This window comes from Erythrolamprus reginae, chromosome 10, assembly GCF_031021105.1.
Source record: "Erythrolamprus reginae isolate rEryReg1 chromosome 10, rEryReg1.hap1, whole genome shotgun sequence".
In the NCBI taxonomy this organism is placed as follows: Eukaryota; Metazoa; Chordata; class Lepidosauria; order Squamata; family Dipsadidae; genus Erythrolamprus; species Erythrolamprus reginae.
The window spans coordinates 6,532,567-6,559,120 of record NC_091959.1 but is presented as its reverse complement, the minus strand read 5'-3'; the positions used below and the strand labels follow the sequence as shown (position 1 = coordinate 6,559,120).

The window sequence follows — 26,554 nt, the reverse complement described above, 5'->3', positions numbered from 1 at the left end:
AAAAGTAGAAGAAAAAGAAAAAAGAAGAAGAAAAAAGACGAAAAAAGGAGAAGAAAAAGAAGAAAAGATAAAAGAAGAAAAGGAAAAAGAAGAAAAGAAAAAAGAAGGAGAAGAAAAGAAAAAAGAAGCAAGCAACCTCCTTTGGGACACAACTGGGCTCTCCCCCCCCCCCCCCGGCCCTCCCCAGCCCCTGCAACCCGGCTTCTGCTCTCCCTCGCGGGCGGCTCCTCCTGCCCCCCCCCCCCCTTTGGAGAGCCGAGTCGAGTTTCTCGGAAATCAGCCGAGCCTTCCCAGCAGCGGAAAACCGAAAGCGCAAGCAGCGGCGGGCCGGAGTGCGCGTGCGCTGGAAAGCCCCTAACTCCTTCTTCGGCCCCCTGCGGGACACCTCGTGCCTAGCGACCGGTGACGACGCGGCGCGTTCGATTTTTGGATTGGCCCGGAGACCAGAGTTCCTCCTCTATAACGCCCAGTCGCCCAACTCAGACAAAGTCATTTCGGTTTCGCGGTCCGAGAATCGAGGACGGTTGTTGTCGCAGCTGCAAAAAAGGAGACCATGGCCTCCAAAGAACTTTTGCTCTGGTGCCTCGTGTTGGTGTGCCTCTCGGGTCTCGCCCAAGGCGTGCAAAGTAAGACCGCTTTTATGCTTCTCAAAATTGCTAATTTACTTATTTGTTTGTTCCTTGCCTTCCGTCCCCTGTCCTTAATGTCCTTTATTTTTACTAGTTGCGTGTATTTGAATATTATTATTTCTAATACTCTTTTTTTTTTCAAATTTTTGACTTTTACTAGTATCACGTATCTTAATGCAGTGGCACCTCTACTTAAGAACTTAATTCGTTCCGTGACCAGGTTCTTAAGTAGAAAAGTTTGTACGTAGAAGCAATTTTTCCCATAGGAATCAATGTAAAAGCAAATAATGTGTGCAAACTCGTTGGGAAAGAAATAAAAGGTCGGAATTTGGGTAGGAGGAGGAAGAGGAAGAAGAGGAGGAGGACAGTCGCTGCCCAGAACGAAGGGAGCGTTTCTTTTCTCTGGGTGCTGGCAGAGGTTTTATTCCCTCCCCAAGCGCCCAGAGAAAGGAAAATGCTTTGTTCTCTCTGGACTGCCAAAGCCTCCTTAAGTGCCACCGAAAGGCTCCTCTGGCAGCCCAGAAAAGCCCGAGATGGCCGGGGTTAAAGGGAGGATGGCATTAAACTGGCCGGGACCGCTCTCAAACTTCCTGGGAAATTTTTCCGGGCTCAGGTTCTTAAGTAGAAAGTGGTTCTTAAGAAGAGGCAAAAAATATTGAACACCCAGTTATGTAGAAAAGTTGTTAAGTAGAGGCGTTCTTAAGTAGAGGTACCATTGTATTATCATATCTTCACTTGACAAAACAAATAAACAAACAAACAAACAAAAATGTACAAGATAGCAGGTATTGGTACTATAAACATTAGCAAAGTAGGTACAGGTAAATTAGGAAGTAGGACAGGGACGGTGGGCACATCGGTGCGCTTATGCCCCTGGTATAATTCGATGCCACTGGGTCTTGTTCTTCTGTCCCGCTTTCTTACCCGCATACATTATTGGTTGTATTTCTTTTAAGATCTTTGTGTGTATGTGTGTGTGTGTATGAGAGAGAGAGGGAGGGTTTGGACTCGCTGGGAGGGGGAACTTTGCTGGGTTGAAGGTGGGTTTGGGTCTCCAGGATCTGTCCCTGGTTAGCCTAGAGGTTTGTGGGAAGTTGGAGGTAGTAGTTTTACCTATCTTTACTTTACTATTTTATTTTATATTTTATTTTATTTTTTTGGATTTATATGCCCCCCAACTCCCAAAGGACTCTGGGCACCTCGCAACCAAATACAGTACACATAAAATGTAATATAAAACCCCTAAAAACAAAACAATTTAAAACCAACAATTAAAACAGTTAAAAAGCCATCTTTAAGGAGATCAGCAGAGGTTTCTTCCCTTTCTGTGGCCTTGTATAATCTTATGTATTGATAAATCACCTTTATGATTTTTTTACCAATAATCTAGGAAATTAAATGTACGTTTCCCAGGTCTGTCCCGGGTTAACTCAGCAGTTTGTGGGAAGACAGGGGTTGTAGTTTTAAGGAGATGGGCGGAAACGTCTTACTTCCCTTTCTGAGGCCTTGTATAATTTTATTTCTTTTATATCCTGCTTTTGTTATTTTTACAAATAATCAGGAAATTAAATGTATGTTTCCTGTGTCTGTCCCAGGTACTTCATGGGAAGATGGGAGGGAAGGCTTCTACCGTCCCTTTGAGTGGCCTGGTATAACCTTATTTCTTCATTTCCTGCCTTTGTTAGTTTTTACAAATAATCTAGGAAATTAAAAATGTGGACTCCCTTGTAATATTTGCGGGGTGTGGGGGACAGATGGACAGATCTGGTTGGAAGAATAAGAGGAGAATTGAATTCCATTTTGATTTTTAATTCGCATTTCTGTTGATTGGGAAATGCCGGAAGGAAATGGGAGGGGTTCTCTTTGTACGTTCTTCTGTTTTTCTTGTGTTTTAAAGCTGCCCAAAACTTTGCAGGAAGGCCTTAAGCAATTCCAAAACAATAAAAAATCCACCTAAAAGGCAGAGGTTGTGTATAGAGAGGAACAGGGAGGAGGCCGGCGGTGGCTGCCATTTTGTCTTTTGTTATAAACCTCACTTGCTTTTCAGCCCGTGGCCAAATTTTTTATTTAGTTGTGGGGCTTAATGCCCCAGATGCAAAAGGGAAGAAGGGGAAGACTTGAGTAGCAAATAATTTCTTTGATTCGAAAGGGATTATGGGGTTGTTGGTAAGATATTTTCTGTTTTTTTTTAAATTTTTTATTTTTATGGATTTGTATGCCTCCCTTCCCCAAGGACTCGGGACGGCATCTCATAAAATGAAATACCCATGACATGAATTCTTTACTGACCAAGTGTGATTGGACACACAAAGAATTTCTCTTTGGTGCTTCTGCTCTCAGTCTACATAAAATAAAAGATACGTTTGTCAAGAATCACGAGGTACAACACTAATGATTACATAGAGGTCAAATAAACAATAAGGAAACAATATTAATAAAAATCTTAAGGATACAAGCAACTAGTGACAGTCATACAGTCGTAAGTGGGAGTAGTAATAGTAGTGCAGACTTAGTGAATATTTTAATAATGTTGAGGGAATTATTTGTTTAGCAGAGTGATGGTGTTCGGGAAAAAAACTCTTGTGTCTAGTAGTCTTGGTGTGCAGTGCTCTGTAGCGACATTTTGAGGGTAGGAGTTGAAACAATTTGTGTGTATGTCTGCTTAATAACGGGTTTTTAAAAAATGTTTTTAAATTATTAGATTTGTCATGAATTGTTTTATTGCTGTTGTGAGCTGCCCCGAGGGGTGGCATACAAATCCAATAAACAAACAATCAAACAAACAAACAAATAAATAAATAAATCTGCACTTCTATTTCTACTAGTTTTTTCTCTTCCTTCCTATCAACCTTTTCCTCCCACTTAGGACTGTATGACTGTAACTTGTTGCTTGTATTCTAAGATTTTTATTAATATTGTTTCTCCATTGCTTAAAATCAACTGGCCGGTGCACTCATGCACACTGGAGCTGAGCAAGGGCAACGGCCCGCATGCCAACAGATATGGCTCCGCGTGCCACCTGTGGCACCCCTGCCATAGGTTCACCATCACTGGCATCGAGTCTTGCTCGAACAGGGAGCTGGGCTAGAAGACCTCTAAGGTCCCTTCCAGCTCATTCTCTCTAAATTTACAAAAATTCTACATGGCATTGGACCAGAGTACCTCCGGAACCGCCTGCTACCGCACGAATCCCAGCGACCGATAAGGTCCCACAGAGTTGGCCTTCTCCGGGTCCCGTCGACTAAACAATGTCGTTTGGCGGGCCCCAGGGGAAGAGCCTTCTCTGTGGCGGCCCCGGCCCTCTGGAATCAACTCCCCCCCCGGAGATTAGAACTGCCCCCACCCTCCTTGTCTTTCGTAAACTACTCAAGAGCCATCTATACCGCCAGGCATGGGGGAGTTGAGACACCTTTCCCCCAGGCTCTTTATATTTTATGTTTGGTATGTATGTGTTGTTTGGTTTTTAAATATGATAGGATTTTATATGCTTCTTTTTAATATTAGGTTTGTTTTGCTATAATATTGTTTTTTATTATTGTTGTGAGCCGCCCCGAGTCTTCGGAGAGGGACGGCATACAAATCTAATAAATTATTATTATTACAGTAGTACCTCATGATACGAACCCCTCGTCATACGAACTTTCCAAGATACGGACCCGGGGTTTGGAAATTTGTCTCTTCTTATGAACTTTTTCCGCCTTACGAACCCACCGCCCGAACGCCGAACCCGGAAGTTCAGCAAAAGTTCGGGTTTGGGTGGCCGCTGAGAAGCCCCACCGCCTGGCTGTCGCCTTTTGAAACAGCCGGGGGGCTTCTCGGCGTCCTCCCAAACCCAAACACCAAACCCAAACTTTTGCTGAACGTCCGGGTTCGGCATTTGGGAGTCCGCCGAGAAGCCCCGCCGCCCAGCTGTTGCCTTTTGAAACAGCCGGGGGGCTTCTCGCCGTTCTCCCGAATGCCGAACCCGGAAGTTCGGCAAAAGTTCGGGTTCGGCGTTCGGGTTCAGAAGAACGCCGAGAAGCCCCGCCGCCCGGCTGTCAGCTTTGCAAAAGAGCTGCGGAGCTGTCGGCCGGTCGGGAGGCTCAAACGGAGGTGGGGAATCCCAATAGGGAATTCTATGGGCAGAGCTTTGACGTCACGAAGACGTCCTTCCTGGAGTCCACCTTTCGGCCGGCCAGGAAGGGTGTTTTTTTTCTTGCACGCATTAATTGATTTTACATTGTTTCCTATGGGAAACATTGTTTCGTCTTACGAACTTTTCGCCTTACGAACATAGTTCCCTCTAAGCTGAGCAGTGAGCAATCGCTCACTTAAAAATCATCATCAACTCAGAGTTTTCCAAACCTGCCCAGAAGCCGAGAGGGAAAGAGTGAGAGGGAAGGAGAGAGAGAGGAAGAGAGAGAAACAGATAGAAAAAAGAGAGGAAGGAAAAGAGAAAGAAAAAGAATGGGAGTAAGGAAGAGAGAAAGAAAATCAAAATCTAGTTTGAAACTAGCTCAACTATTTAAGTGGCATTTTGATATTGATAGAGTTGCCCTATTATGAGCTCACTGTTATAGACACACAGTACAGTATTTTATTTTGAAATTCTCTGAGGCAAAACAGGGTGGGTTTTTTGTTTGTTTGTTTGTTTATTTATTTATTCAATATTTTTGTGCCGCCCAGTCCCGAAGGGATTGCCGCTCAGACACTATACTTTTCCGCCCACCCCCCAAAAAAAAAATTAGAGGGAACACTGCTTACGAACCTCCTCCGGGAACCAATTAAGTTTGTAAGATGAGGTATTACTGTATATTATTATTTTCTATGGGTATGGTGGAGAAAATATGGGCCAAATGACCTGGATTTACAACATCTTCTCTTTGTGTTTTTGTGTTTCCTCCCCTAACCTTTAGAGCCTCCTACAGTGCAAGTGTATTCCCGCTATCCTGTAACCTACGGCCAGGAGAATATTTTGCAATGCTTTGCGGAGGGTTTCCACCCTCCCAAAATCACCATTACCCTGATGAAGAATAATGTCCCGATACCCGACGTCAAGCAGTCCGACCTCTCTTTCAAGGAAGACTGGACCTTCCAACTTCTGGCTTACGCTCAGGTGGTCCCCAATAGAGGAGATGAATATTCGTGCGTCGTGGACCACAAGGCGCTCGAGAAGCCCATCACTGTGAAATGGGGTAACTACTTTCTTAACTTTCTACTTGAATTTCTGTTCCGTTCCTTCTTCTTTTTAAAAAAATATCTTTATTGAATATTTACATTTAAAATAGCAAAAAAAAAAAAAACCCCAAAGAAACAAAAACATAACATACAAGAACATACAGTTTTATCATATATAGGTTACTTTGCTACCAGAACTTAAGCATCTGACACTTAACATGTATACCAGCTATTCTGATGAGACTTGTTCCTTACAGCCTATCTGTTCTGTCGGGCTCTCTGGTAGACTCCTCCCAAAAATTCACAGGTACAAATTTCAGACACACACACGTTTGAAAATTCAAAACAATGTTCTTTATAATGAAAATTCCCTTAACCTAAGCCCTCTTTTGGTATAGCAAAGAGCCTTCGTCTCCAAACAAACTGGTAATTTGTACAAGCCCCTTATCAGTTCTGTGATACTTAGCTTGCAGCTGTGAGGCGATTCACAGTCCTTCTTCTTTCACAAAGTGAAACACACTTTGCTCTGGTTAAGTTTCAAAGTGGGGAAAAATTAGCACACAAAAGGTCAAAGTCAGTAAAGCAGTCACGAAACACCACGATCAGATAATCCTCCACAATGGCCAAACCCACAGGCTGCTTTTTATAGCAGCCTCACTAATGACCACAGCCCCACCCAACCACAGGTGGCCTCATTTTCTTTGATAATAATCTCTCAGTTGTTGTTGCCTATGCATTGCTCTCCGCATGCATGGCTGTATCATTAACTCTTGTTCCGAATCCAAGGAGGAGCTAGATAATTGATCTTCTGAGCTTTCTGCCCCACTCTCCTCCTCCCTGTCACTCATGTCTTCTTGGTCAGAGGAGCCTTCCTCAGCAGATTCCACCGGGGGCAAAACAGGCCTGCAGCATGTGGATGTCTCCCCCACATCCACAGTCCTTGGGGCAGGAGCTGGGCCAGAGGTAACCACAACTCCAGTAGGCTTGTGTTTTGCCCTCCCCAGGCTCCAAAGGCTTCCTTGGAGCCGGGGAGAGGGTAAAAACACCCTCCCAGAGCCAAAAATCACCTGCCCGACACATACTGTACATGCATGTTGGAGCTGAGCTAGGGCAACTGCTTGCATGCCAGCAGATATGGCTCTGCGTGCCACCTGTGGCACCCATGCCATAGGTTCGCCATCATTGTCTTAGTCCAACGGTCTCCAAATCTGGCCACTTTAAGACTTGTGGACTTCCAACTCCCAGAATTCCCAATCTATCTGTGCTGACTGGGGAAATCTGGGAGTTAAAGTCCACAAGTCTTCAAGGGGTCATTTTTGGACAACCTTTGGACTAAGACATCCAAGAACAATCCTCGTTTAGCTGGAGAATACACCATGGGAGTCCCCAGTCTAGTCTCTCTCCCCCAGGCGTGAGTTCTAACTTAACTTTTTATTTATTTATTTTTATTTTATTTATTTTGTCGAACAATTATAGGGTGATAATTTGTACAAATTAAACATTAGGTAAGTAATGATAAAAAGTAACAAAAGAAGACAATAGGACAGGGATGGTAGGCGCAGTGGTGCGCTTATGCACGCCCAAACTTGATGCAGGTTTCCTTCTTCCCATGCCGCGTGACATATGATTTAAGTCAGCTAAGTGTATATACAATGGTTTATTTTTATTTAGTTACATAGTTGTCCTCTTCTGTATGTTTAAACTACTTCATTGCATAAAGAAGAAAAGGAAAAAAATCTGCTAGTCAACCATTCGAGTCCACAGAAAGGGGCGGCATACAAATCTAATAAATAAATAAACAAACAAACAAACAAACAAATAAATAAATAAATAAAATTAAAATTAAATTAAAATAAAATTAAAATTAAATAAAAATAAAAATAAAATTAAATTAAATTAAAATAAAATAAAATAAAATAAATAATAAAATAAAATAAAATAATAAATTCTGCTGACTGCGTATTTGAGTGATCTACCATTTGGACATTTTTATCTGGTTTGCGGATTATTATTATTATTATTATTATTATTATTATTATTAATTAGATTTGTATGCCGCCCCTCTCCGTAGACTCGGGGCGGCTCACAACAACAACAAAGACAATGTAAGAACAAATCTAATAATTTAAAAAACACTAAAAACCCCATTATTAAAAGCAAACAAACACACAAACATTCCATGTATAAACTGTATAGGCCCGGGGGAGATGTGTCAGTTCCCCCATGCCCGACGGCAGAGATGGGTCTTAAGAACTTTACGAAAGGCAAGGAGGGTGGGGGGCAGTTCTAATCTCCGGGGGGAGCTGGTTCCAGAGGGTCGGGGCCGCCACAGAGAAGGCTCTTCTCCTGGGTCCCGCCAAACGACATTGTTTAGTCGACAGGACCCGGAGTAGGCCAACTGTGGGACCTAACCGGTCGCTGGGATTCGTGCGGCAGAAGGCGGTCCCGGAGATATTCTGGTCCGATGCCATGAAGGGCATTATAGGTCATAACCAACACTTTGAATTGTGACCGGAAACTGATCGGCAACCAATGCAGACTGTGGAGTGTTGGTGTAACATGGGCATACCTAGGGAAGCCCATGATTGCTCTCGCAGCTGCATTCTGCACGATTATTGGAGCTATATGGTTTAGTTTAGTTTTATTGGATTTATATGCCGCCCCTCTCCGAAAACTTAATAAATAATTAAATAATCAAATAAATAAATAAATAAATACGTATTTGAAGAAATACATGCTGAAAGTTTATTCTCTTTGTCTTCCACAGAATATTAAGCCCATTAATCTCCAGCAAATAAGGTAAGAGATATCTGTTTCACAGAAAAGTATGGAAATATGAAAGCCTGTGTATTATTTTAATATGTAATATTATTACGCAGGGAGTATAAGATCAGCTTGCTGTCACAAAAGACAAAGCAATAAGCAAAGTGAAATTAGAGAGCCAACATGGTTCAGGAGATATCGTCAGGAAAGAAACCAAGAATGTATATATATATATGTATTTACAGTGGTGCCTCTACTTAAGAACGCCTCTACTTACGAACATTTCTAGATAAGAACCGAGTGTTCAAGATTTTTTTGCCTCTTCTCAAGAACCATTTTCCACTTACAAACTCGAGCGTCCAAAACTGTAACCGGAAATGGCAGGGAGAAGCCTCCATGGGGCCTCTCTAGGAATCTCCTGGGAGGAAACAGGAGCGGAAAAGGTGGGGAGAAGCCTCCATGGGGTCTCTCTAGGAATCTCCTGGGAGGAAACAGGGACTGAAAAGGTGGAGAGAAGCCTCCATGGGGCCTCTCTAGGAATCTTCTGGGAGGAAACGGGCGGAAAAGTGGGGAGAAGCCTCTGTGGGGCCTCTCTAGGAATCTCCTGGGAGGAAACGGGTGGAAAAGGTGGGGAGAAGCCTCCATGGGGTCTCTCTAGGAATCTCCTGGGAGGAAACAGGGACTGAAAAGGTGGAGAGAAGCCTCCATGGGGCCTCTCTAGGAATCTTCTGGGAGGAAACGGGCGGAAAAGTGGGGAGAAGCCTCTGTGGGGCCTCTCTAGGAATCTCCTGGGAGGAAACGGGTGGAAAAGGTGGGGAGAAGCCTCCATGGGGCCTCTCTAGGAATCTCCTGGGAGGAAACAGGGCCGGAAAAGGCGGGGAGAAGCCTCTGGTGCCTCTCTAGGAATCTCCTGCAAGGAAACAGGGCCTCCACCCTCCCTGTGGTTTCCCCAATCGCACGCATTATTTACTTTTACATTGATTCCTATGGGGAAAATTGCTTCTTCTTACAAACTTTTCTACTTGAGAACCTGGTCACGGAAAGAATTAAGTTCATAAGTAGAGGCACCACTGTACTGTCAAAAAGCGTAGAACCCAATAAACAAAATAATCGTAATATATCTGCTGTATTTTGAAGCAGAGTTTCCTTCATTATCTGCCTATTGAAAAGTCTTTTTTTTACCCAGTGTAGGTAAAACACAGTCCCTGCTGTGGTTGGGTAATTTATTTATTTATGGGATTTATCTGCTGTCCAGTTCCATTGGACTCTGGGATGAATGGACTAATGGATCATTGGACTAATGGGTTCGTGTGTTAAAAAGATTAAAAGGTGGCAACTAGACAACATTTGTTAATCTGAGATGTTTCGCTTGCATCATCGGTCATGTGTCCTAACCCAAAGAAAAAAAAATCGATTTTATTCGATTTTGGATGTTAGCCATGTTTGGAAAGTAGAAGAGTTGAAAACACCTTGCACAATCTTTTGGCAATCCTTACACAAGCCCTGAATAAACTCTTGCAATACTTTTCAAAATCATTTCCCTATATTTGCATGTTTTTATATTTTCAATATAAAGAGAGACTCAAACACAGATGCAAAAATCAATTTGTATTTGATTTTCCAATCAAGCCTATAATGTGCTGTATCACATTTCTTGGGGTTCTTTTAAATGTAAAAATAATATTTTTTTTCTCCAGATTTGATGAACACTGCTTTAAACTACTATTTCTGCTGATGATATTTCTGAATTGACTTCAAAGCTGCTTATCACTGAATGAAGAGCTCCAATTTCAACTTTTAAAGCGACAGATTTCCAGGAAAGAATCGAAGATAGATATCACGTCTTTATATAAATCGGCATTTGAGGAGGCATGATTTTATTAAAAGTTTTCTGTATAGTCTATCTGGAGTTGTTATAAATTTAGGGTTAAAGTTTCATGGAGACTACTCCATGAGAGAGAGAGAGAGATAGTTGCTAAGTGTCACTGATCAATCAATCAATCAATGTGATCAGCTGAAAAAAATTATCCCTTTAGCTTTATTGCTATGTTAAATCTTTTAGAAGTTAAGAGTATTTTCTGGTGTTCTTGTAAGGTAATGGAATTTTCTAAAATTCAGTAAAGATCATTAAAGTTTCTTCTTCCTGGTAGTCTAACACATTAGTTCCTTTTAATATCTTTCATTAATGTACACATAACACTTAATAAAAGTTGTCTAACAATGGAGTTTTTTGGGAAATTCTTTGTGGCTTTGAATGGTTGAGTGAAGCATCTCAAAAGTAGTTTACATGGCAACTAACACATGGCAACTCCAAATCTCAACTAGCAAATGCTATGTCCTACACATTGGGAAGAAGAATCTGAACTCCAAATACGAACTGAAGAATCAAATTATCACAGATAATCCCCACTCGGTTAAAGACCTTGGTATACTGTACTAATAACAAAAGATTTAAGTGCCAAAGCCCACTGCAACAATATAGCCAAGAAAGCTTCAAGAGTTGTAAACCTAATCCTACATAGCTTCTGCTCTGGCAATCTCACACACTACTTACCAGAGCTTACAAAACTTTTGCCAGACCCATCCTCGAATACAGCTCATCTGTTTGGAACCCATATCGCCTCTCAGACATTAACACCCTTGAAAATGTCCAAAGATACTTCACCAGAAGAGCCCTTCACTCCTCCACTCGATATAGAATACCCTATGAGACTAGACTTTCAATCCTGGGCCTAGAAAGTTTAGAACTAAGACGCCTTAAACAAGATCTAAGTATTGCCCACAAGATCATCTGCTGCAACGTCCTGCCTGTTGGCGACTACTTCAGCTTCAACCACAACAACACAAGCACACAACAGATTTAAACTTAATATTAACCGCTCCAAACTTGACTGTAAAAAATATGACTTCAATAACCGAGTTGTCGAAGCGTGGAACTCATTACCGGACTCCATAGTGTCATCCCCAAACCCCCAACACTTTACCCTTAGATTATCTACGGTTGACCTATCCAGATTCCTAAGAGGTCAGTAAGGGGCGAGTACAAGTGCACTAGAGTGCCTTCCGTCCCCTGTCCTATTGCTCTCCTATATCTCCTATACCTTTCTTCTATTCCTATATCTCTTCTATTCTTTTATTGATATGTTCTATTACTTTATCTTCTTTTCTATTATTTCTTAGATATATTTTACTATGAGTATCTCCTCTATAACCATCATGTATTTTGTTATGTGTATATAGATATACAGTATACCCACTAAAACCCTCATTGTGTATTGGACAAAATAAATAAACAAACAATAAAACATTAGGGTACACAGTAATAGCAATAGTACTTAGATTTATACCCTGCTTTACAACCCTCTCCAAGCTGTTTAAGGAGTCAACCTATTGCTCCCAACAATTTGGGTCCTCATTTTACCCACCTCGGAAGGATGGAAAGCTGAATCAACCTTGAGCCGGGTCAGAATCGAACTGCTGGCAGCCTGCAGTCAGCAGAATTCACCTGCAATACTGCATTCTAACCACTGCGCCACCATGGCTCTTAACCAATGCATTAAAAAATGCTCAGTAATTGAGATAGGAAAAGGGGGGGGGGACAAGCCAACATAAGCCACATGAAAGCTGCCCAACATTCTCAGCTAAATTTAGCACACCGCTCATGTTTAGGCTTTTAACAGCTGGTGAAAGAGGTTGCAGAGACAATAATATAGCTGCAATATTTCTCAGAGTTGCATTGCATGAGGGTTTTTTAAATTAGTAAATAATCCTGGTATTTAGTTTGTAAATAAATGCCTCGCAATCATAATGGTTTCACAAGATTTGAGGAAGTGGGGGGTTCCCCTCCCCCTGGTGTAAGATGATAAAAACAGTAGGTGTCAATTCGTGGCTCTGGGAATATTGGATTACAATCCGTTGGAAAGCGGTGCCAGGAAAAGAATAAGGGCTGATTGACAGCTGTTACTCGGTTTTCTTCTTGCTTTAAGAGCTCCATGAGTAGATCTCGGGCTAAGTCATTTCATAGGAAGCTGTTGTGGTTAGCTCTGGCCCAGCTCCTGCCCCAAGGACTGTGGATGTGGGGGAGACATCCACATGCTGCAGGCCTGTTTTGCCCCCGGTAGAATCTGCTGATGAAGGCTCCTCTGACCAAGAAGACATGAGTGACAGGGAGGAGGAGAGTGTGGCAGACAGCTCAGAAGGAGATCAATTATCTAGCTCCTCCTTGGATTCGGAACAAGAATTAATGATACAGCCAGGCATGCGGAGAGCGATGCATAGGCAGCAACAACTGAGAGATTATTATCAAAGAAAATGAGGCCACCTGTGGTTGGGTGGGGCTGTGGTCATTAGTGAGGCTGCTATAAATAGCAGCCTGTGGGTTTGGCCATTGTGGAGGATTATCTGATCGTTGTGTTTGGTGACTGCTTTACTGACTTTGACCTTTTGTGCGCTGATTTTTCCCCACTTGGAAACTAAACCAGAGCAAAGTGTGTTTCACTTTGTGAAAAAAGAAGGACTGTGAATTGCCTCACAGCTGCAAGCTAAGTATCACAGAACTGATAAGGGACTTGTACAAATTACCAGTTTGTTTGGAGACGAGTGCTCTTTGCTATACAAAAAGAGTGCTTCGTTTATTTGCATTTTTCGTTATAAAGAACATTGTTTTGAATTTTCAAACGTGTGTGTGTGTCTGAAATTGTATCTGTGCATTTTTGGGAGGATTCTACCAGAGAGCTCGACAGAACAGGAAGCCAATGGAATCTTCTGGAAGAACAGGACAGTTGGAGAGTGGCAGTTACAAGGCGGGACGCTGAAAGCAGGTTAGTGAAGAATAATACAGGCAAAGAACCAAAGATTCTTCCGAGCCAAAAAGGAAAGACTTTATTCTGCAAAATAGGTGAATATTCCTTGAAATGCTGTAAATGGTAGATCATTGTATAGAAACGGGTGGAAATTGGAAGCCAGGCTCAATTTATCTTGAAGTGCTCCAAGGAGGAAGAGCTACATGGTGACTTCTAGATCTCCATGTGATATTTTGAAAAATAGATCCTCATTCCAAGGTCTGAAATAACATTAGGTGGAAATGGGTGAGAAACATGGATTTTTCTACCAGCAGCAAAATAGTAGGATTGAGTCTTGACCACACCAGGTCTTCTAATACAACTTTTCCTACCTGGTACCCACAAATATTGAGTTGCTTGTTGCTGCTATTATTGTTTGTTTATAGTCATACCATATAGCAGTAGCATTTAGAGTTATATACCGCTTCGTAGAGCTTTTACAGCCCTCTCTAAGCAGTTTACAGAATCAGCATTGTTCTGTTGGGCTCTCTGGTAGACTCCTCCCAAAAATTCACAGGTACAAATTTCAGACACACACACGTTTGAAAATTCAAAACAATGTTATTTATAATGAAAATAGCCCTCTTTTGGTATAGCAAAGAGCACTCGTCTCCAAACAAACTGGTAATTTGTTCAAGTTCCTTAACAGTTCTGTGATACTTAGCTTGCAGCTGTGAGGCAATTCACAGTCCTTCTTCTTTCACAAAGTGAAACACACTTTGCTCTGGTTTAGTTTCAAAGTGGGGAAAAATCAGCACACAAAAAGTCAAAGTCAGTAAAGCAGTCACGAAACACAACGATCAGATAATCCTCCACAATGGCCAAACCCACAGGCTGCTATTTATAGCAGCCTCACTAATGACCACAGCCCCACCCAACCACAGGTGGCCTCATTTTCTTTGATAATAATCTCTCAGTTGTTGTTGCCTATGCATCGCTCTCCGCATGCGTGGCTGTATCATTAACTCTTGTTCCGAATCCAAGGAGGAGCGAGATAATTGATCTCCTTCTGAGCTGTCTGCCCCATTCTCCTCCTCCCTGTCACTCATGTCTTCTTGGTCAGAGGAGCCTTCATCAGCAGATTCCACCTGGGGCAAAACAGGCCTGCAGCATGTGGATGTCTCCCCCACATCCACAGTCCTTGGGGCAGGAGCTGGGCCAGAGCTAACCACAACACAGCATATTGCCCCCAACAACCTGGGTCCTCATTTGACCCACCTTGGAAGGATGGGAGGATGAGTCAACCTTGAGGCTGCTGAGATTTGAAGTAGCCCGCCGTGCTGCATTCTAACCACTGCACCACCCTGGCCCTTACCAAAGATTACACCTGGGTTCGATTCCATTCAATTGAACACAATAAGGAGTCCTCGGTGCTATCTGAACTTGGTTCCTTTCTGGTAGACGTTTCATGATCCCCTAGATAGTGTTTCCCAACCTTGGCAACTTGAAGATATCCCATCCTCGAATACAGACCCATCCTCGAATACAGCTCATCTGTTTGGAAGCCATATCGCATCTCAGACATTAACACCCTTGAAAATGTCCAAAGATACTTCACCAGAAGAGCCCTTCACTCCTCCACTCGAAATAGAATACCCTACGAGACTAGACTTTCAATCCTGGGCCTAGAAAGCCTAGAACTAAGACGCCTTAAACAAGATCTAAGTATTGCCCACAAGATCATATGCTGCAACGTCCTGCCTGTCGGCGACTACTTCAGCTTCAACCACAACAACACAAGAGCACACAACAGATTTAAACTTAATATTAACCGCTCCAAACTTGACTGTAAAAAATATGACTTCAGTAACCGAGTTGTCGAAGCGTGGAACTCATTACCGGACTCCATAGTGTCATCCCCAAACCCCCAATACTTTACCCTTAGATTATCTACAGCAGCATGAAGCTTACAACTTCAGCCTGATGATGGTGAATGTGATTTCACCGAAAGGTCGCATAGACATGCAAAATATTACATGGGGCAAAACCCGAACTCAGAACAATATATATATATATAGTGAAGGACTAATATAGTAACTCTGGCTATATTATCCCCATTTGTAATATATAGCCAATCAACTGGCCAAATTGACCAATGAAACTTTTTCGTGGTTTACAAAGGTGATTCTCTTTAATTGAGCTGCAGGTTTTTTTCAATCATTTAAAAGCAAAGCAACCAGGCACGAGAATTTAATGGGAGACCACAAACGTCAGTCTTCAGCAATTGATAACTTTGGGTAAGGGTGGGTGGATGGACTATCTTGCAAGATTTTCATCAGAAGGACTTAACCATGGGAGTTATACTTCAACATATGTAGAGGTTTAGAATTGGCAAAACTAATTTCATCTATTGTTGAATTTCCCTCTCTCTCTATCCATCCATCCATCCATCCATCCATCCACTTACCCACCCACCCACCTATCATCTATTAAATTTAGTTGCCTCTTATCTCAAATCCAACAATTCTAGCTAGAATTAATCTAGCAAATTCATCAGATAATCAACTTTATTTTGATTAAGGATCATAGATCCATTCAGTGATGAAATGGAGGTAACCCCAGGTAGATTATTATTATTTATTAGATTTGTATGCCGTCCTTCTCCGAAGATGATCTACTAATCCAGCTATTGTCATTTAAGACCATCGTTCTCATGTGTGCTTTCTTCCCTACTTCTGATTGTTGCTTTAGTGTTTGCTCTTTCCAGTACAATGTCCACTTCCACCAGCAAAAACCCATCCAGTTCCTCTCTCATTTCCCTAAACGAACGAGCAGTGAGCCCGATTCTCGCCAGCTCCTCAAACACCTCGTGGGACCTGAACGCAGATGACTTCACCAAGGAATTGTCCTGTTCCCTTTGCCTCGAATTGTTTAAAGAGCCGGTCATCCTACCGTGCGGCCATAACTTCTGCAGACCTTGCCTGGAGGCCACCTGGGATAAAAAGGGCATTTTCTGCCCAGAGTGTCATGTCAACGTTCCTGACGGCAAGTTCATAATCAACCAAGCCTTGGAAAAGATGGCGGAGAAGGTGAAGACTTTTCACGTGGGAGGCCAACAGCAGAAATGCATGGAGCATGGAGAACCACTGACCCTCTACTGGAAGCCGGAAGGGAAACTAGCTTGCTTCACTTGCCGAGAAGCTCAAGGGCCCAAGGATCAATGCACTCAGTTTCTTCTCATCCCTGATGCAGTGCAGATATATACGGTAAAACTATTCATTCATTCATTCATTCATTCATCCATTCATCCATTCATCCATCCATCCATCCATCCATCCTTCCTTCCTTCCTTCCTTCCTTCCATCCATCCATCCTTCCATTCATCCATCCATCCATCCATCCATCCATCCTTCCTTCCATCCATCCATCCATCCATCCATCCATCCATCCATCCGCCCACCACCTACAAATGGTCCTGTGACCCAGTCAAAGGGAAGGTTTTGAAAGCCCTTTAGATGTTCCAGCAGGTAGATCCCTCCTATTAATGTTCTGCAAGATTTCTCGGTTAAATAACCAAGAAGAATCAGAATTCTATGATGTTTGGCAAAAGGTATATATTTGGTCGGATACAAAGAAAAAGAGATAATTTTATTGTTATTTTACTTTAAATATATCAGCATTTAGTAGTTATATTGTAGTAGATGACGATTATTCACAATATAAATGTGAACTCCTTTTTTCTTCTACTCTTATTCTTTCATCTTTTTTTTCTTCCTTTCCCCCCCTTTATTTTAGCTCAATTTAAGTTAAAATTTAATTTTTTTTACATATATTGCAAAATATTTTAGATGTGTTCTTACTTACCATTTTATAATTGATATTTTAAAGTATTTTATAGACAGTGTTAAACAACGAGAAGATTTTTTCTTTTCATTTTTAAAAAAATGTTCAAATATAAAGATGACTTCTACTCTGAGCAGAGTGACTGTAGCTCCACTAAGTGTTGCATGTTATGTATGTCATGTTTGTCTATGAAATTTAATAAAAATATATTTAAAAAAAAAAAGATTTCTCAAGCTCTGCAACTTTTAAGCGGTGTGGACTTCAACTCCCAGAATTCCCAGTTGCCGCCTCTGGAATTGTGGGAGTCGAAGTCCACGCCGCTTAAAAAGTTGCTGAGCTTACAACTTGTCTTCTGTTTCAAAGGACCCCCGTTTCAAGGATGACCCACTTTTGAAAGCTAGGGATCATTTGGGGCTTTTTAATTGGGCTAAAATGGAGCCGTAACTTCACATTATATCCACAGGAAAGGCTCCTCACCTTGAGACTTCAGCTCAGGTCCATCCTGGTAAAATTGGAGGTGTTGCAGAACGCTCAGGAGGAGAAACTATCCACTCATAAAGTGAGTATGAGCGATGGCGGTGTTTTAATATCTGAAGGTCAAGCTGTTCTCCAAAGCCCCTGAAGCAATGGATGGAAAGTACCATAGTCAAAGTGGGAAGCAACCTAGAATTAAGGAGAAATTTCCTGACAATTACGCCCAGAAAGTAATGCACCACATTTAAAGGGTTAAATAAAGTTCAGGAAGGAAGTGTTTTTAACAGGAAAGTGAACACAAGAACAAGGGGGCACCGTCTGAGGTTAGCTGGGGGGAAAGATCAGAAGCAATGTGAGAAAATATTATTTTACCATCTGCCCAGAATACTGTGTTCAGTTCTGGAGACCTCACCTACAAAAAGATATTGACAAAATTGAACGGGTCCAAAGACGGGCTACAAGAATGGTGGAAGGTCTTAAGCATAAAACGTATCAGGAAAGACTTCATGAACTCAATCTGTATAGTCTGGAGGACAGAAGGAAAAGGGGGGACATGATCAAAACATTTAAATATGTCAAAGGGTTAAATAAGGTCCAGGAGGGAAGTGTTTTTAATAGGAAAGTGAACACAAGAACAAGGGGACACCATCCGAAGTTAGTTGGGGGAAAGATCAAAAGCAACGTGAGAAAATATTATTTTACTGAAAGAGTAGTAGATCCTTGGAACAAACTTCCAGCAGACATGGTTGTTTAAATCCACAGTAACTGAATTTAAACATGCCTGGGATAAACATAGATCCATTGTAAGATAAAATACAGGAAATCGTATAAGGGCAGACTGGATGGACCATGGGGTCTTTTTTTGCCGTCAATCTTCTATGCTTCTATTTTTTCGTCAACAATTATTTATTGAACACAATGAAACTTACACACAAGAAAGAATGATGTTTCCTCTACACTATTTTTCCATGTACAGTGTTCCCTCGATTTTCGCGGGGGATGCGTTCCGGAACCGCCCGCGAAAGTCGAATTTCCGCGAAGTAGAGATGCGGAAGTAACTACACCATTTTTGGCTATGGACAGTATCCCAAGCCTTCCCTTAACACTTTAGACCCCTAAAGTGCAATTTACCATTCCCTTAGCAACCATTTAGATTATTACTCACCATGTTTATTTATTAAAGTTTATTACAAAAAATATTTATTAAAGGCGGACGAAAGTTTGGCGATGACGTACGACGTCATCGGGCAGGAAAAACCGTGGTATAGGAAAAAAAACCGCAGAGTATTTTTTAATTAATATTTTTGAAAAACCGTGGTATAGCTGTTTCGCGAAGTTCGAACCTGCGAAAATCGAGGGACCACTGTAATCTCTGTCCCGTTCTATGGCCTTCCTCCGGCGAGACACAAGGGCGTGTATGCCCTGTCGGTACCACTCCTTGTTCTGGTCATGAAGCCATTTGTGCATTGTGTGATTCACCTCTTTGTCACCCTCAAAATCTCTTCCACAAATAGCATCCATTCAGATCCATGCAGATTCTCCATAAACTGTACACCAACGTTTGTGAATGTTTCCAACAGTGTGCAATGTGGCACGGGTGGAGGTTGTGTGTTGGCATGTGCACACGCTGGTTCACACACACACCCTCTCATTTTTGGCAGGTAAGAAGAAAAAGGTTCGCTGGACTAGAAGACCTCCAAGGTCCCTTCCAACTCTGTTAGTTAACTCAATAGACACCATCAGTTTGATAGTAGAGGGAGCAACGTATTTATCCCCTCATTTTCAACCCAAATAAATATACTGCAAGCCAGTAAAATCAGAATCATTTTTCTTTTTTGGTAACTATTATTAAAAAGAGGAAATAAGTCTGAAGCAATGTTGCGAAAGTTCATTTGTGCTATAATTATTGTCCCATGATAAATAACAGATCAACGATCAGAATCCATATCACATGTGTCAGTTAATTGCATGGACTTTGTTCTCTCTCCCTGTCCCTCCCTCTCTCTCTCCCTCCCTCCCTCTCTCCCTCCCTCTCTCCCTCCCTCCCTCCCTCTCCCTCCCTCTCTCTCCCCCCTCTTTTTTCTCTCTCTCTTTCTCTCTCTTTCTCTCCCTCTTTCTCTCTCTCTCTCTTTCTTTCTCTCTCTTTCTCTTTTTCTCTCTTTCTCTCCCTCTCTCCCTCTTTCTTTCTTTCTCTCTCTCTCTTTCTCTTTCTCTCTCTTTCTTTCTCTCTCTCTTTCTCTCTCTTTCTCTCTCTCTCCCTCTTTCTCTCTCTTTCCCTCTTTCTTTCTTTCTCTCTCTTTTTCTCTCTCTCTCTCTTTCTCTCCCTTTTTCTTTCTCTCTCTTTCTCTCTTTCTTTTTCTTTCTTTCTCTCCCTCTTTCTCTCTCTCTCTCTCTTTTTCTCCCTCTTTCTTTCTCTCTCTCTCTCTTTCTCTCCCTCTTTCTTTCTCCCTCTCTCTTTCTCTCTCTTTCTTTCTCTTTCTCTCTTTCTCTTTCTCTCCCTTTCTTTTTCTCTCTCTCTCTTTCTTTAATTTTCAGGAGAACAAATTACAGTTCCAGTACCACATCTCTTTGGAGTTTCTAAAGCTGCACCAGTTTCTTCATATGAAGGAGAAAATGTTAATTCATCAATTGAAGGAAGAGACCGAAATCCTTATGCAGGAAATGGAAGGGAACCTAACCAAACTCCAAGACCGATCGCAAGTTGCAAAAGACACTTTGGTCTGCATTCAGGCTCGGTTGTACCAGCAAAATTCTGCCGGTTTCCTAAAAGTAAGATTTTCCAGATTACTGGGTTGAACGAGGTTTGGGAGGCTGTTGCTGGAGTGTTAGACACATAGGCAGGGGGTATGTAGAGGGTTTGGGAGGCCTGCAAAGTGCTTCTGGGGGCTGGGGGAAGGCCCACAGAGGCACTTTGCAGGACTCCCAAACCTCTGAGCAGTTTGTGTGTGTGTGTGTGTGTGTGAACTCTTGAACCATTTCCAATAGCTCACCTCTAATTGGAAATGGTTCAAGAGTTCACACACACACACACACACACAAGGGGGGAGGAGACAGGGATGGAAAAAGAGAATATAATAATAGTAATAGATTTTGGTTTTGTTTTATTATTATTTTCTGTTAATAAAAAAAAGAAGGGAATTTTTTTCTTATTTATTTATTTATTTATTTATTTACTTACTTACTTACTTACTTACTTACTTACTTACTTACTTATTTATTTATACTTCTATGCCGTCCAGTCCCAAAGGAGCTGTCGCTCAGACACTATACTTTTCCGCCCACACCGAAAAAAAATTAGAGGGAACATTGCTGAGCACTCAATTTTTTGCAAAAATGGGCCCGTTTTTCACCATTTTCTTTGCAAAAAACCAGGGGGGACAGAGGATTTGGGAGGCCTGCAGAGTGCTCCCGGGGACCTGGGAGGACAAAACCTTTTTTTTGTTTCCTTACTTACCGCTTCAAAATCTTGGTGCGTCTTATAATCCAAAAAACATGGTAGTTGAGAATTTTGACGCCAAGTAGACAAGGTGAAGCTATTATTTATTTATTTATATTTATTAATCAGATTTGTATGCCGCCCCTCTCCGTAGACTCGGGGCGGCTAACAGCAACAACAATACAATGTAAACAAATCTAATATTTAAGTTAATTTTAAAAAACCCCAATTTAAGAAACCAATCATACATACTGACATACCATGCATAAATTTTATAAGCCTAGGGGGAAGGGAAAGTCTCAATTCCCCCATGCCTGACGACAGAGGTGGGTTTTAAGGAGCTTACGAAAGGCAAGGGGGGTGGGGGCAACTCTGATATCTGGGGGGAGTTGGTTCCAAAGGGTCGGGGCCGCCACAGAGAAGGCTCTCCCGCTGGGTCCCGCCAAACGACATTGTTTAGTTGACGGGACCCGGAGAAGGCCAACTCTGTGAGACCTAACTGCTCGCTGGGATTCATGCGGCAGCAGGCGGTCCTGGAGATATTCTGGTCCGGTGCCATGAAGGGCTTTATAGGTCATAACCAACACTTTGAATTGTGACCGGAAACTGATCGGCAACCAATGCAGACTGCGGAGCATCTCATTTGGCTTTAAGCTCATTTCATATAGAATTTAGAAAAGGTATGAATGCCACCAGTTTTGAAGGCCACTGAGAGTTTTGAAATTTCATTTCATTTCATTTTATTGGATTTGTATGCTGCCCCTCTCCGTAGACTCGGGGCGGCTAACAACAGTAATAAAAATGTAGTCTTTGCTTTGCTGAGTTATATTTTATATCAGTGATAAATGGGTCCAAGCAGAAGGCAATTTAGAAATGATTCTTCTTCCTTTTCTCTCTCTTTTTCTTTTATTTTCTTCCGGCAGGGAATAAGGCCATTTGTAGAACGGTGAGTACAAGTACATTCTAATACTTTCAGGTGGGTTAACATCTACGTATTTACATTTACATTTAAATGTTCTGTGTAGGATGGAGAACAAAACGGACAATTCGTCTCTGGGACAATTAGTGACCGGGTCGCTGAACCCTGGAGAGTTCAAGGGCCCCATGCATTATGCGATATGGAAAGAAATGAGAACCATCCTTAACCCAGGTAAAAAAGGCACCCGGTCCAGTTACATTCCTGTCGTAGAAGAAGGGATGGGGAAGATAATGCAAATGGTTGAGATGGCTAAAGAAGTTATTCCGATTAAGGAAAATCTAACTTTGCTTCCACTTGGAAACCACTGCTGGACTTCTTTTATTTTTATTATTGATTTTTATTGATTATATTTGTCAAACATGTACAGCGATACCTTGTCTTACAAACTTAATTGGTTCTGGGACGAGGTTCTTAAGGTGAAAAGTTTGTAAGACAAAACAATGTTTCCCATAGGAATCAATGGAAAAGCGATTAATGCGAGCAAGCCCAAAATTCACCCCTTTTTGCCAGCCGAAGCGCCCGTGTTTGCGCTGCTGGGATTCCCCTGAGATTCCCCTCCATGGGAAACCCCACCTCCAGACTTCTGTGCTTTTGCGATGCTGCAGGGGAATCCCGGCACCGCAAAAATGAGCGCTTCGGGGCAACGGAAGTCTGGAGGTGGGGTTTCCCAGCAAAGGGAGCATCAGTGAAATCGCAGCATTGCAAAAACAACGAAGTCCTCGAAACCCCACCTCCGGACCTCTGTGTTTTTGCAATGCTGCGATTTCACTGATGCTCCCCTCGCTGGGAAACCCCACCTCCGGACTTCCGTTGCCAGTGAACTGCCCATTTTTGCACTGCTGGATTCCCCTGCTGGGATTCTCCTGCAGCATCACAAAAACACGGACGTCTGGAGGTGGGGTTTCCCATGGAGGGGAACCTCAGGGGAATCCCAGCAGCGCAAAAACGGGTGCTTCGCTGGCAACGGAAGTCCGGAGGCTGGGCATCCAGACCTCTGTGTTTTTGCGATGCTGCAATTTCACTGATAAAAGCTGGACAACTTCGGATATGCAGATGATACACTCTAATGGCAGAAAGTGAAGAGGAACTAAAGAGTCTCTTGATGTGGGTGAAAGAGAGTGCAGAAGTTGGCTTGAAACTCAACATTATGAAAACTAAGATCATGGTATCTGTCCTTCTCAATTCTTGGCAAAAATGGGTGCTTTGCTGGCAACGGAAGTCCGGAGGTGGGGCATCCCAGCGGTGGCAGTGTGTTTGTAAGGGGAAAATAGTTTGTAAGAAGAGGCAAAAAAATCTTAAACCCCGGGTTTGTATCTCGAAAAATTTGTATGACGAGGTATCACTGTATAGAGTTATAGTTTATATTAACATAACGAAGTATAAAGAAGTGATAAAAAGGATAATAGGACAGAAAGACAGGGATGGTAGGTACAATAGACCTCTTAGAAAAAGGGAGAGGTCAACAGTAGACAATTTAAGGTTGAAGATTTGGGGATTTGGGGAAGAAACAACTGAGTCAGGTAGTGAATTCCAGGCATTGATCCCTCTGTTGCTGAAGTCATATTTTCTGCAGTCAAGTTTGGAGAGATTTGCATTTAGTTTGTATCTACAGTATTACGTGCTCTTGTGTTGTTGTTGTTGAAGGAGAAGTAGTCACTGACAGGAAGGACGTTATGGTGTATGATCTTATGAACAACAGTTAAATCAGTTCGGAGGTGACGTAGTTGTAAATTGTCTAGCCATAGTATTTGAAGTCTGGAGGAGTAAGGTAGCTTGTTTCGAGAGCAGGAGTGAAGGACTCTTCTTGGGAAGTATTTCTGGACTCTCTCAATTGTGTCAATGTCAGTACTTCCTGGTAGTAACCGAAAGAAATGCACATTTAATTTTGGGATTTGACAGAAATACTGTGTATTGCTGTTGGTTTTAAAGTAAGAGGTTAATGTATTTCATATCTGTATCAAAGAAAGTTAATATACACTGCTCAAAAAATAAAGGGAACACTCAAAGAACACATCCTACATCTGAATGAATGAAATATTCTCATTGAATCCTTTGTTCTGTACAAAGCCGAATGTGCACAACAGCATGTGAAATTGATTGTCAATCCGTGTTGCTTCCTAAGTGGACACTGTGCTAGATTATAGAATACAGGAGGACCAGCTTGTGCCATTGGGGATTGCCTATCTTCTTGTGTTGGGTTTAAGCGTGGTTTAGTTGTACTCCTCGTCGCCAGTGTTAGATTATAGAACAAAGGAGGACCACGTTGTAGCTTTAACTCTGTTTATTGGGGTTAAGCTGGAACATACCTCAATCTATCCTACAAGCAAGTATACATTAACAAGAACAAGGAAGTGGTTGCGAGCGGCTTTTAATCCTGACAGCTGCTTGAATTTTGCCGTCCGCGTCTTAACACAATCCGTGGCCAGCATGCAAATGGAGGCGTATTAGAATACACAACAATTTGATTTCACAGAAGTTTGATTTACTTACTTACTTACTTACTTACTTACTTACTTACTTACTTACTTACTTATTTATTTATTTATTTATATGTTTGTTTTGTCCAATACACAATAATACACAATGAGGGTTATAGAGGATATAATCAGATAGAATGTATTAAAGGGGGAATAGAGGAGAAAATAAAGGAGTGAAATATAACTATGAGAGAATAGCAGAAAAAGATATAGGTATATGTTGTGGTTAGCTCTGGCCCAGCTCCTGCCCCAAGGACTGTGGATGTGGGGGAGACAGCCACATGCTGCAGGCCTGTTTTGCCCCCGGTGGAATCTGCTGAGGAAGGCTCCTCTGACCAAGAAGACATGAGTGAGAGGGAGGAGGAGAGTGGGGCAGAAAGCTCAGAAAATCAATTATCTAGCTCCTCCTTGGATTCGGAACAAGAGTTAATGATACAGCCACGCATGCGGAGAGCAATGCATAGGCAACAACAACTGAGAGATTATTATCAAAGAAAATGAGGCCACCTGTGGTTGGGTGGGGCTGTGGTAATTAGTGAGGCTGCTATAAAGAGCAGCCTGTGGGTTTGGCCATTGTGGAGGATTATCTGATCGTTGTGTTTCGTGACTGCTTTACTGACTTTGACTTTTTGTGTGCTGATTTTTCCCCACTTTGAAACTAAACTAGAACAAAGTGTGTTTCACTTTGTGAAAGAAGAAGGACTGTGAATTGCCTCACAGCTGCAAGCTAAGTGTCACAGAACTGATAAGGGGCTTGTACAAATTACCAGTTTGTTTGGAGACGAGTGCTCTTTGCTATCCCAAAAGAGGGCTTCGTTTAAGTGACTTTTCATTATAAAGAACATTGTTTTGAATTTTCAAACGTGTGTGTGTCTGAAATTTGTACCTGTGAATTTTTGGGAGAAGTCTATCAGAGAGCCTGACAGAACAGGTATAGAACAGAAGATATAGGAGATATAAGAGAGACAATAGGACAGGGGATGGTAGGCACTCTGGTGCACTTACGTTGTGTTGTTTAAGTGTTCCTTTTATTATTATTTTTTGAGCAGTATATATTAGACAGATAGGCCTTGTCTACTGTGTGTCCAGCCATTTGGAGGCATCTCCCAGGCTTCACCAATCATGTCCTTCCTTCCCCAGACATCACCTTCGTCACCTTGGATCCCAACACAGCCCACCCCAACTTGATCCTCTCCGAATGCTTGACCTGCGTCTGGCATAACGACATGAAGCAGACCCTTCCAGATGTTCCTCAAAGATTCGATTGCAGCGTTTCGGTTTTAGGCTCCGAAGGATTCACCGCAGGGAAGCACTACTGGGAAGTGGAAGTCAGGAGGAAGAGCAAGTGGACTTTAGGGGCTGTCCGAGAAAGCATCAACCGGAAAGGGAATTATCCCCTCTCGCCCAAAGAAGGCCACTGGTTGATCAAGCTGAGGAACAGGAATGAGCTGAAAGCCGTCGACGTCCACCCCCAATGTCTCACTTTGCTCAACCCTCTGTCCAGGGTGGGGATCTATTTGGATTACGAAGGGGGCCAAGTGTCCTTTTATAACGCCATGAGCATGTCTCACCTCTACACCTTCACGGACACCTTCACCGAAAAGGTCTACCCCTACTTTTGCCCGTGTCTCAATGACTCCGGAGAGAACAAGGAACCGCTGAGAATCATCGCGTTCGATATGTAGAATGGCGGCAAAGATGGAGAAGTCTCCTCGACCGATACGTCTCAGCCTGGCTCTGGGGGAGCTTATAGGATTGTGGGGTACGGCCCCATCGTCGGTAGAAGGGCCCAACCAGTTCCCTTGGACTTCTGCTAGGGTTTACTCTATGCTCTTTCCAAGAGTAGAGGAGATCCTTTGCCCCTTTCTGTGGTCCAGCTAGGGCAACTGTCACATTTTGAAAAGGTAGCCAGATGCCTCCTTGACCACTTAAAGAGGATCCCAAGCTGTTAGTGTTCCATTCCATAATATAATACCAATACTAAAAGTAATTCTAATTCTACTATCAATACTAAT

General features: G+C 42.4%; 2 protein-coding genes across 3 annotated transcripts; both read left to right on the top strand.

Annotated features, from left to right (window-relative positions):
- The first annotated feature begins 407 nt into the window (after positions 1-407).
- Positions 408-10,774, top strand: B2M (beta-2-microglobulin). Of its 2 annotated transcripts, none has more exons than XM_070762071.1 (4): positions 408-626; positions 5,525-5,803; positions 8,554-8,585; positions 10,247-10,774. In XM_070762071.1, exons 1-3 carry the CDS (start codon positions 554-556, stop codon positions 8,559-8,561), a joined length of 360 nt encoding a protein of 119 aa, XP_070618172.1. In that variant the 5' UTR covers positions 408-553; the 3' UTR covers positions 8,562-8,585; positions 10,247-10,774. The 2 variants fall into 2 exon arrangements, 1 of the variants encoding a protein (XP_070618172.1); XR_011559940.1 differs by having other exon boundaries at positions 485-626; positions 8,554-9,176; positions 9,361-10,774.
- Positions 10,775-16,101: 5,327 nt separating this feature from the next.
- Positions 16,102-26,554, top strand: TRIM69 (tripartite motif containing 69). The gene is made up of 6 exons (XM_070761977.1): positions 16,102-16,596; positions 17,637-17,732; positions 20,183-20,416; positions 22,007-22,029; positions 22,109-22,233; positions 25,680-26,554. Exons 1-6 carry the CDS (start codon positions 16,102-16,104, stop codon positions 26,222-26,224), a joined length of 1,518 nt encoding a protein of 505 aa, XP_070618078.1. The 3' UTR covers positions 26,225-26,554.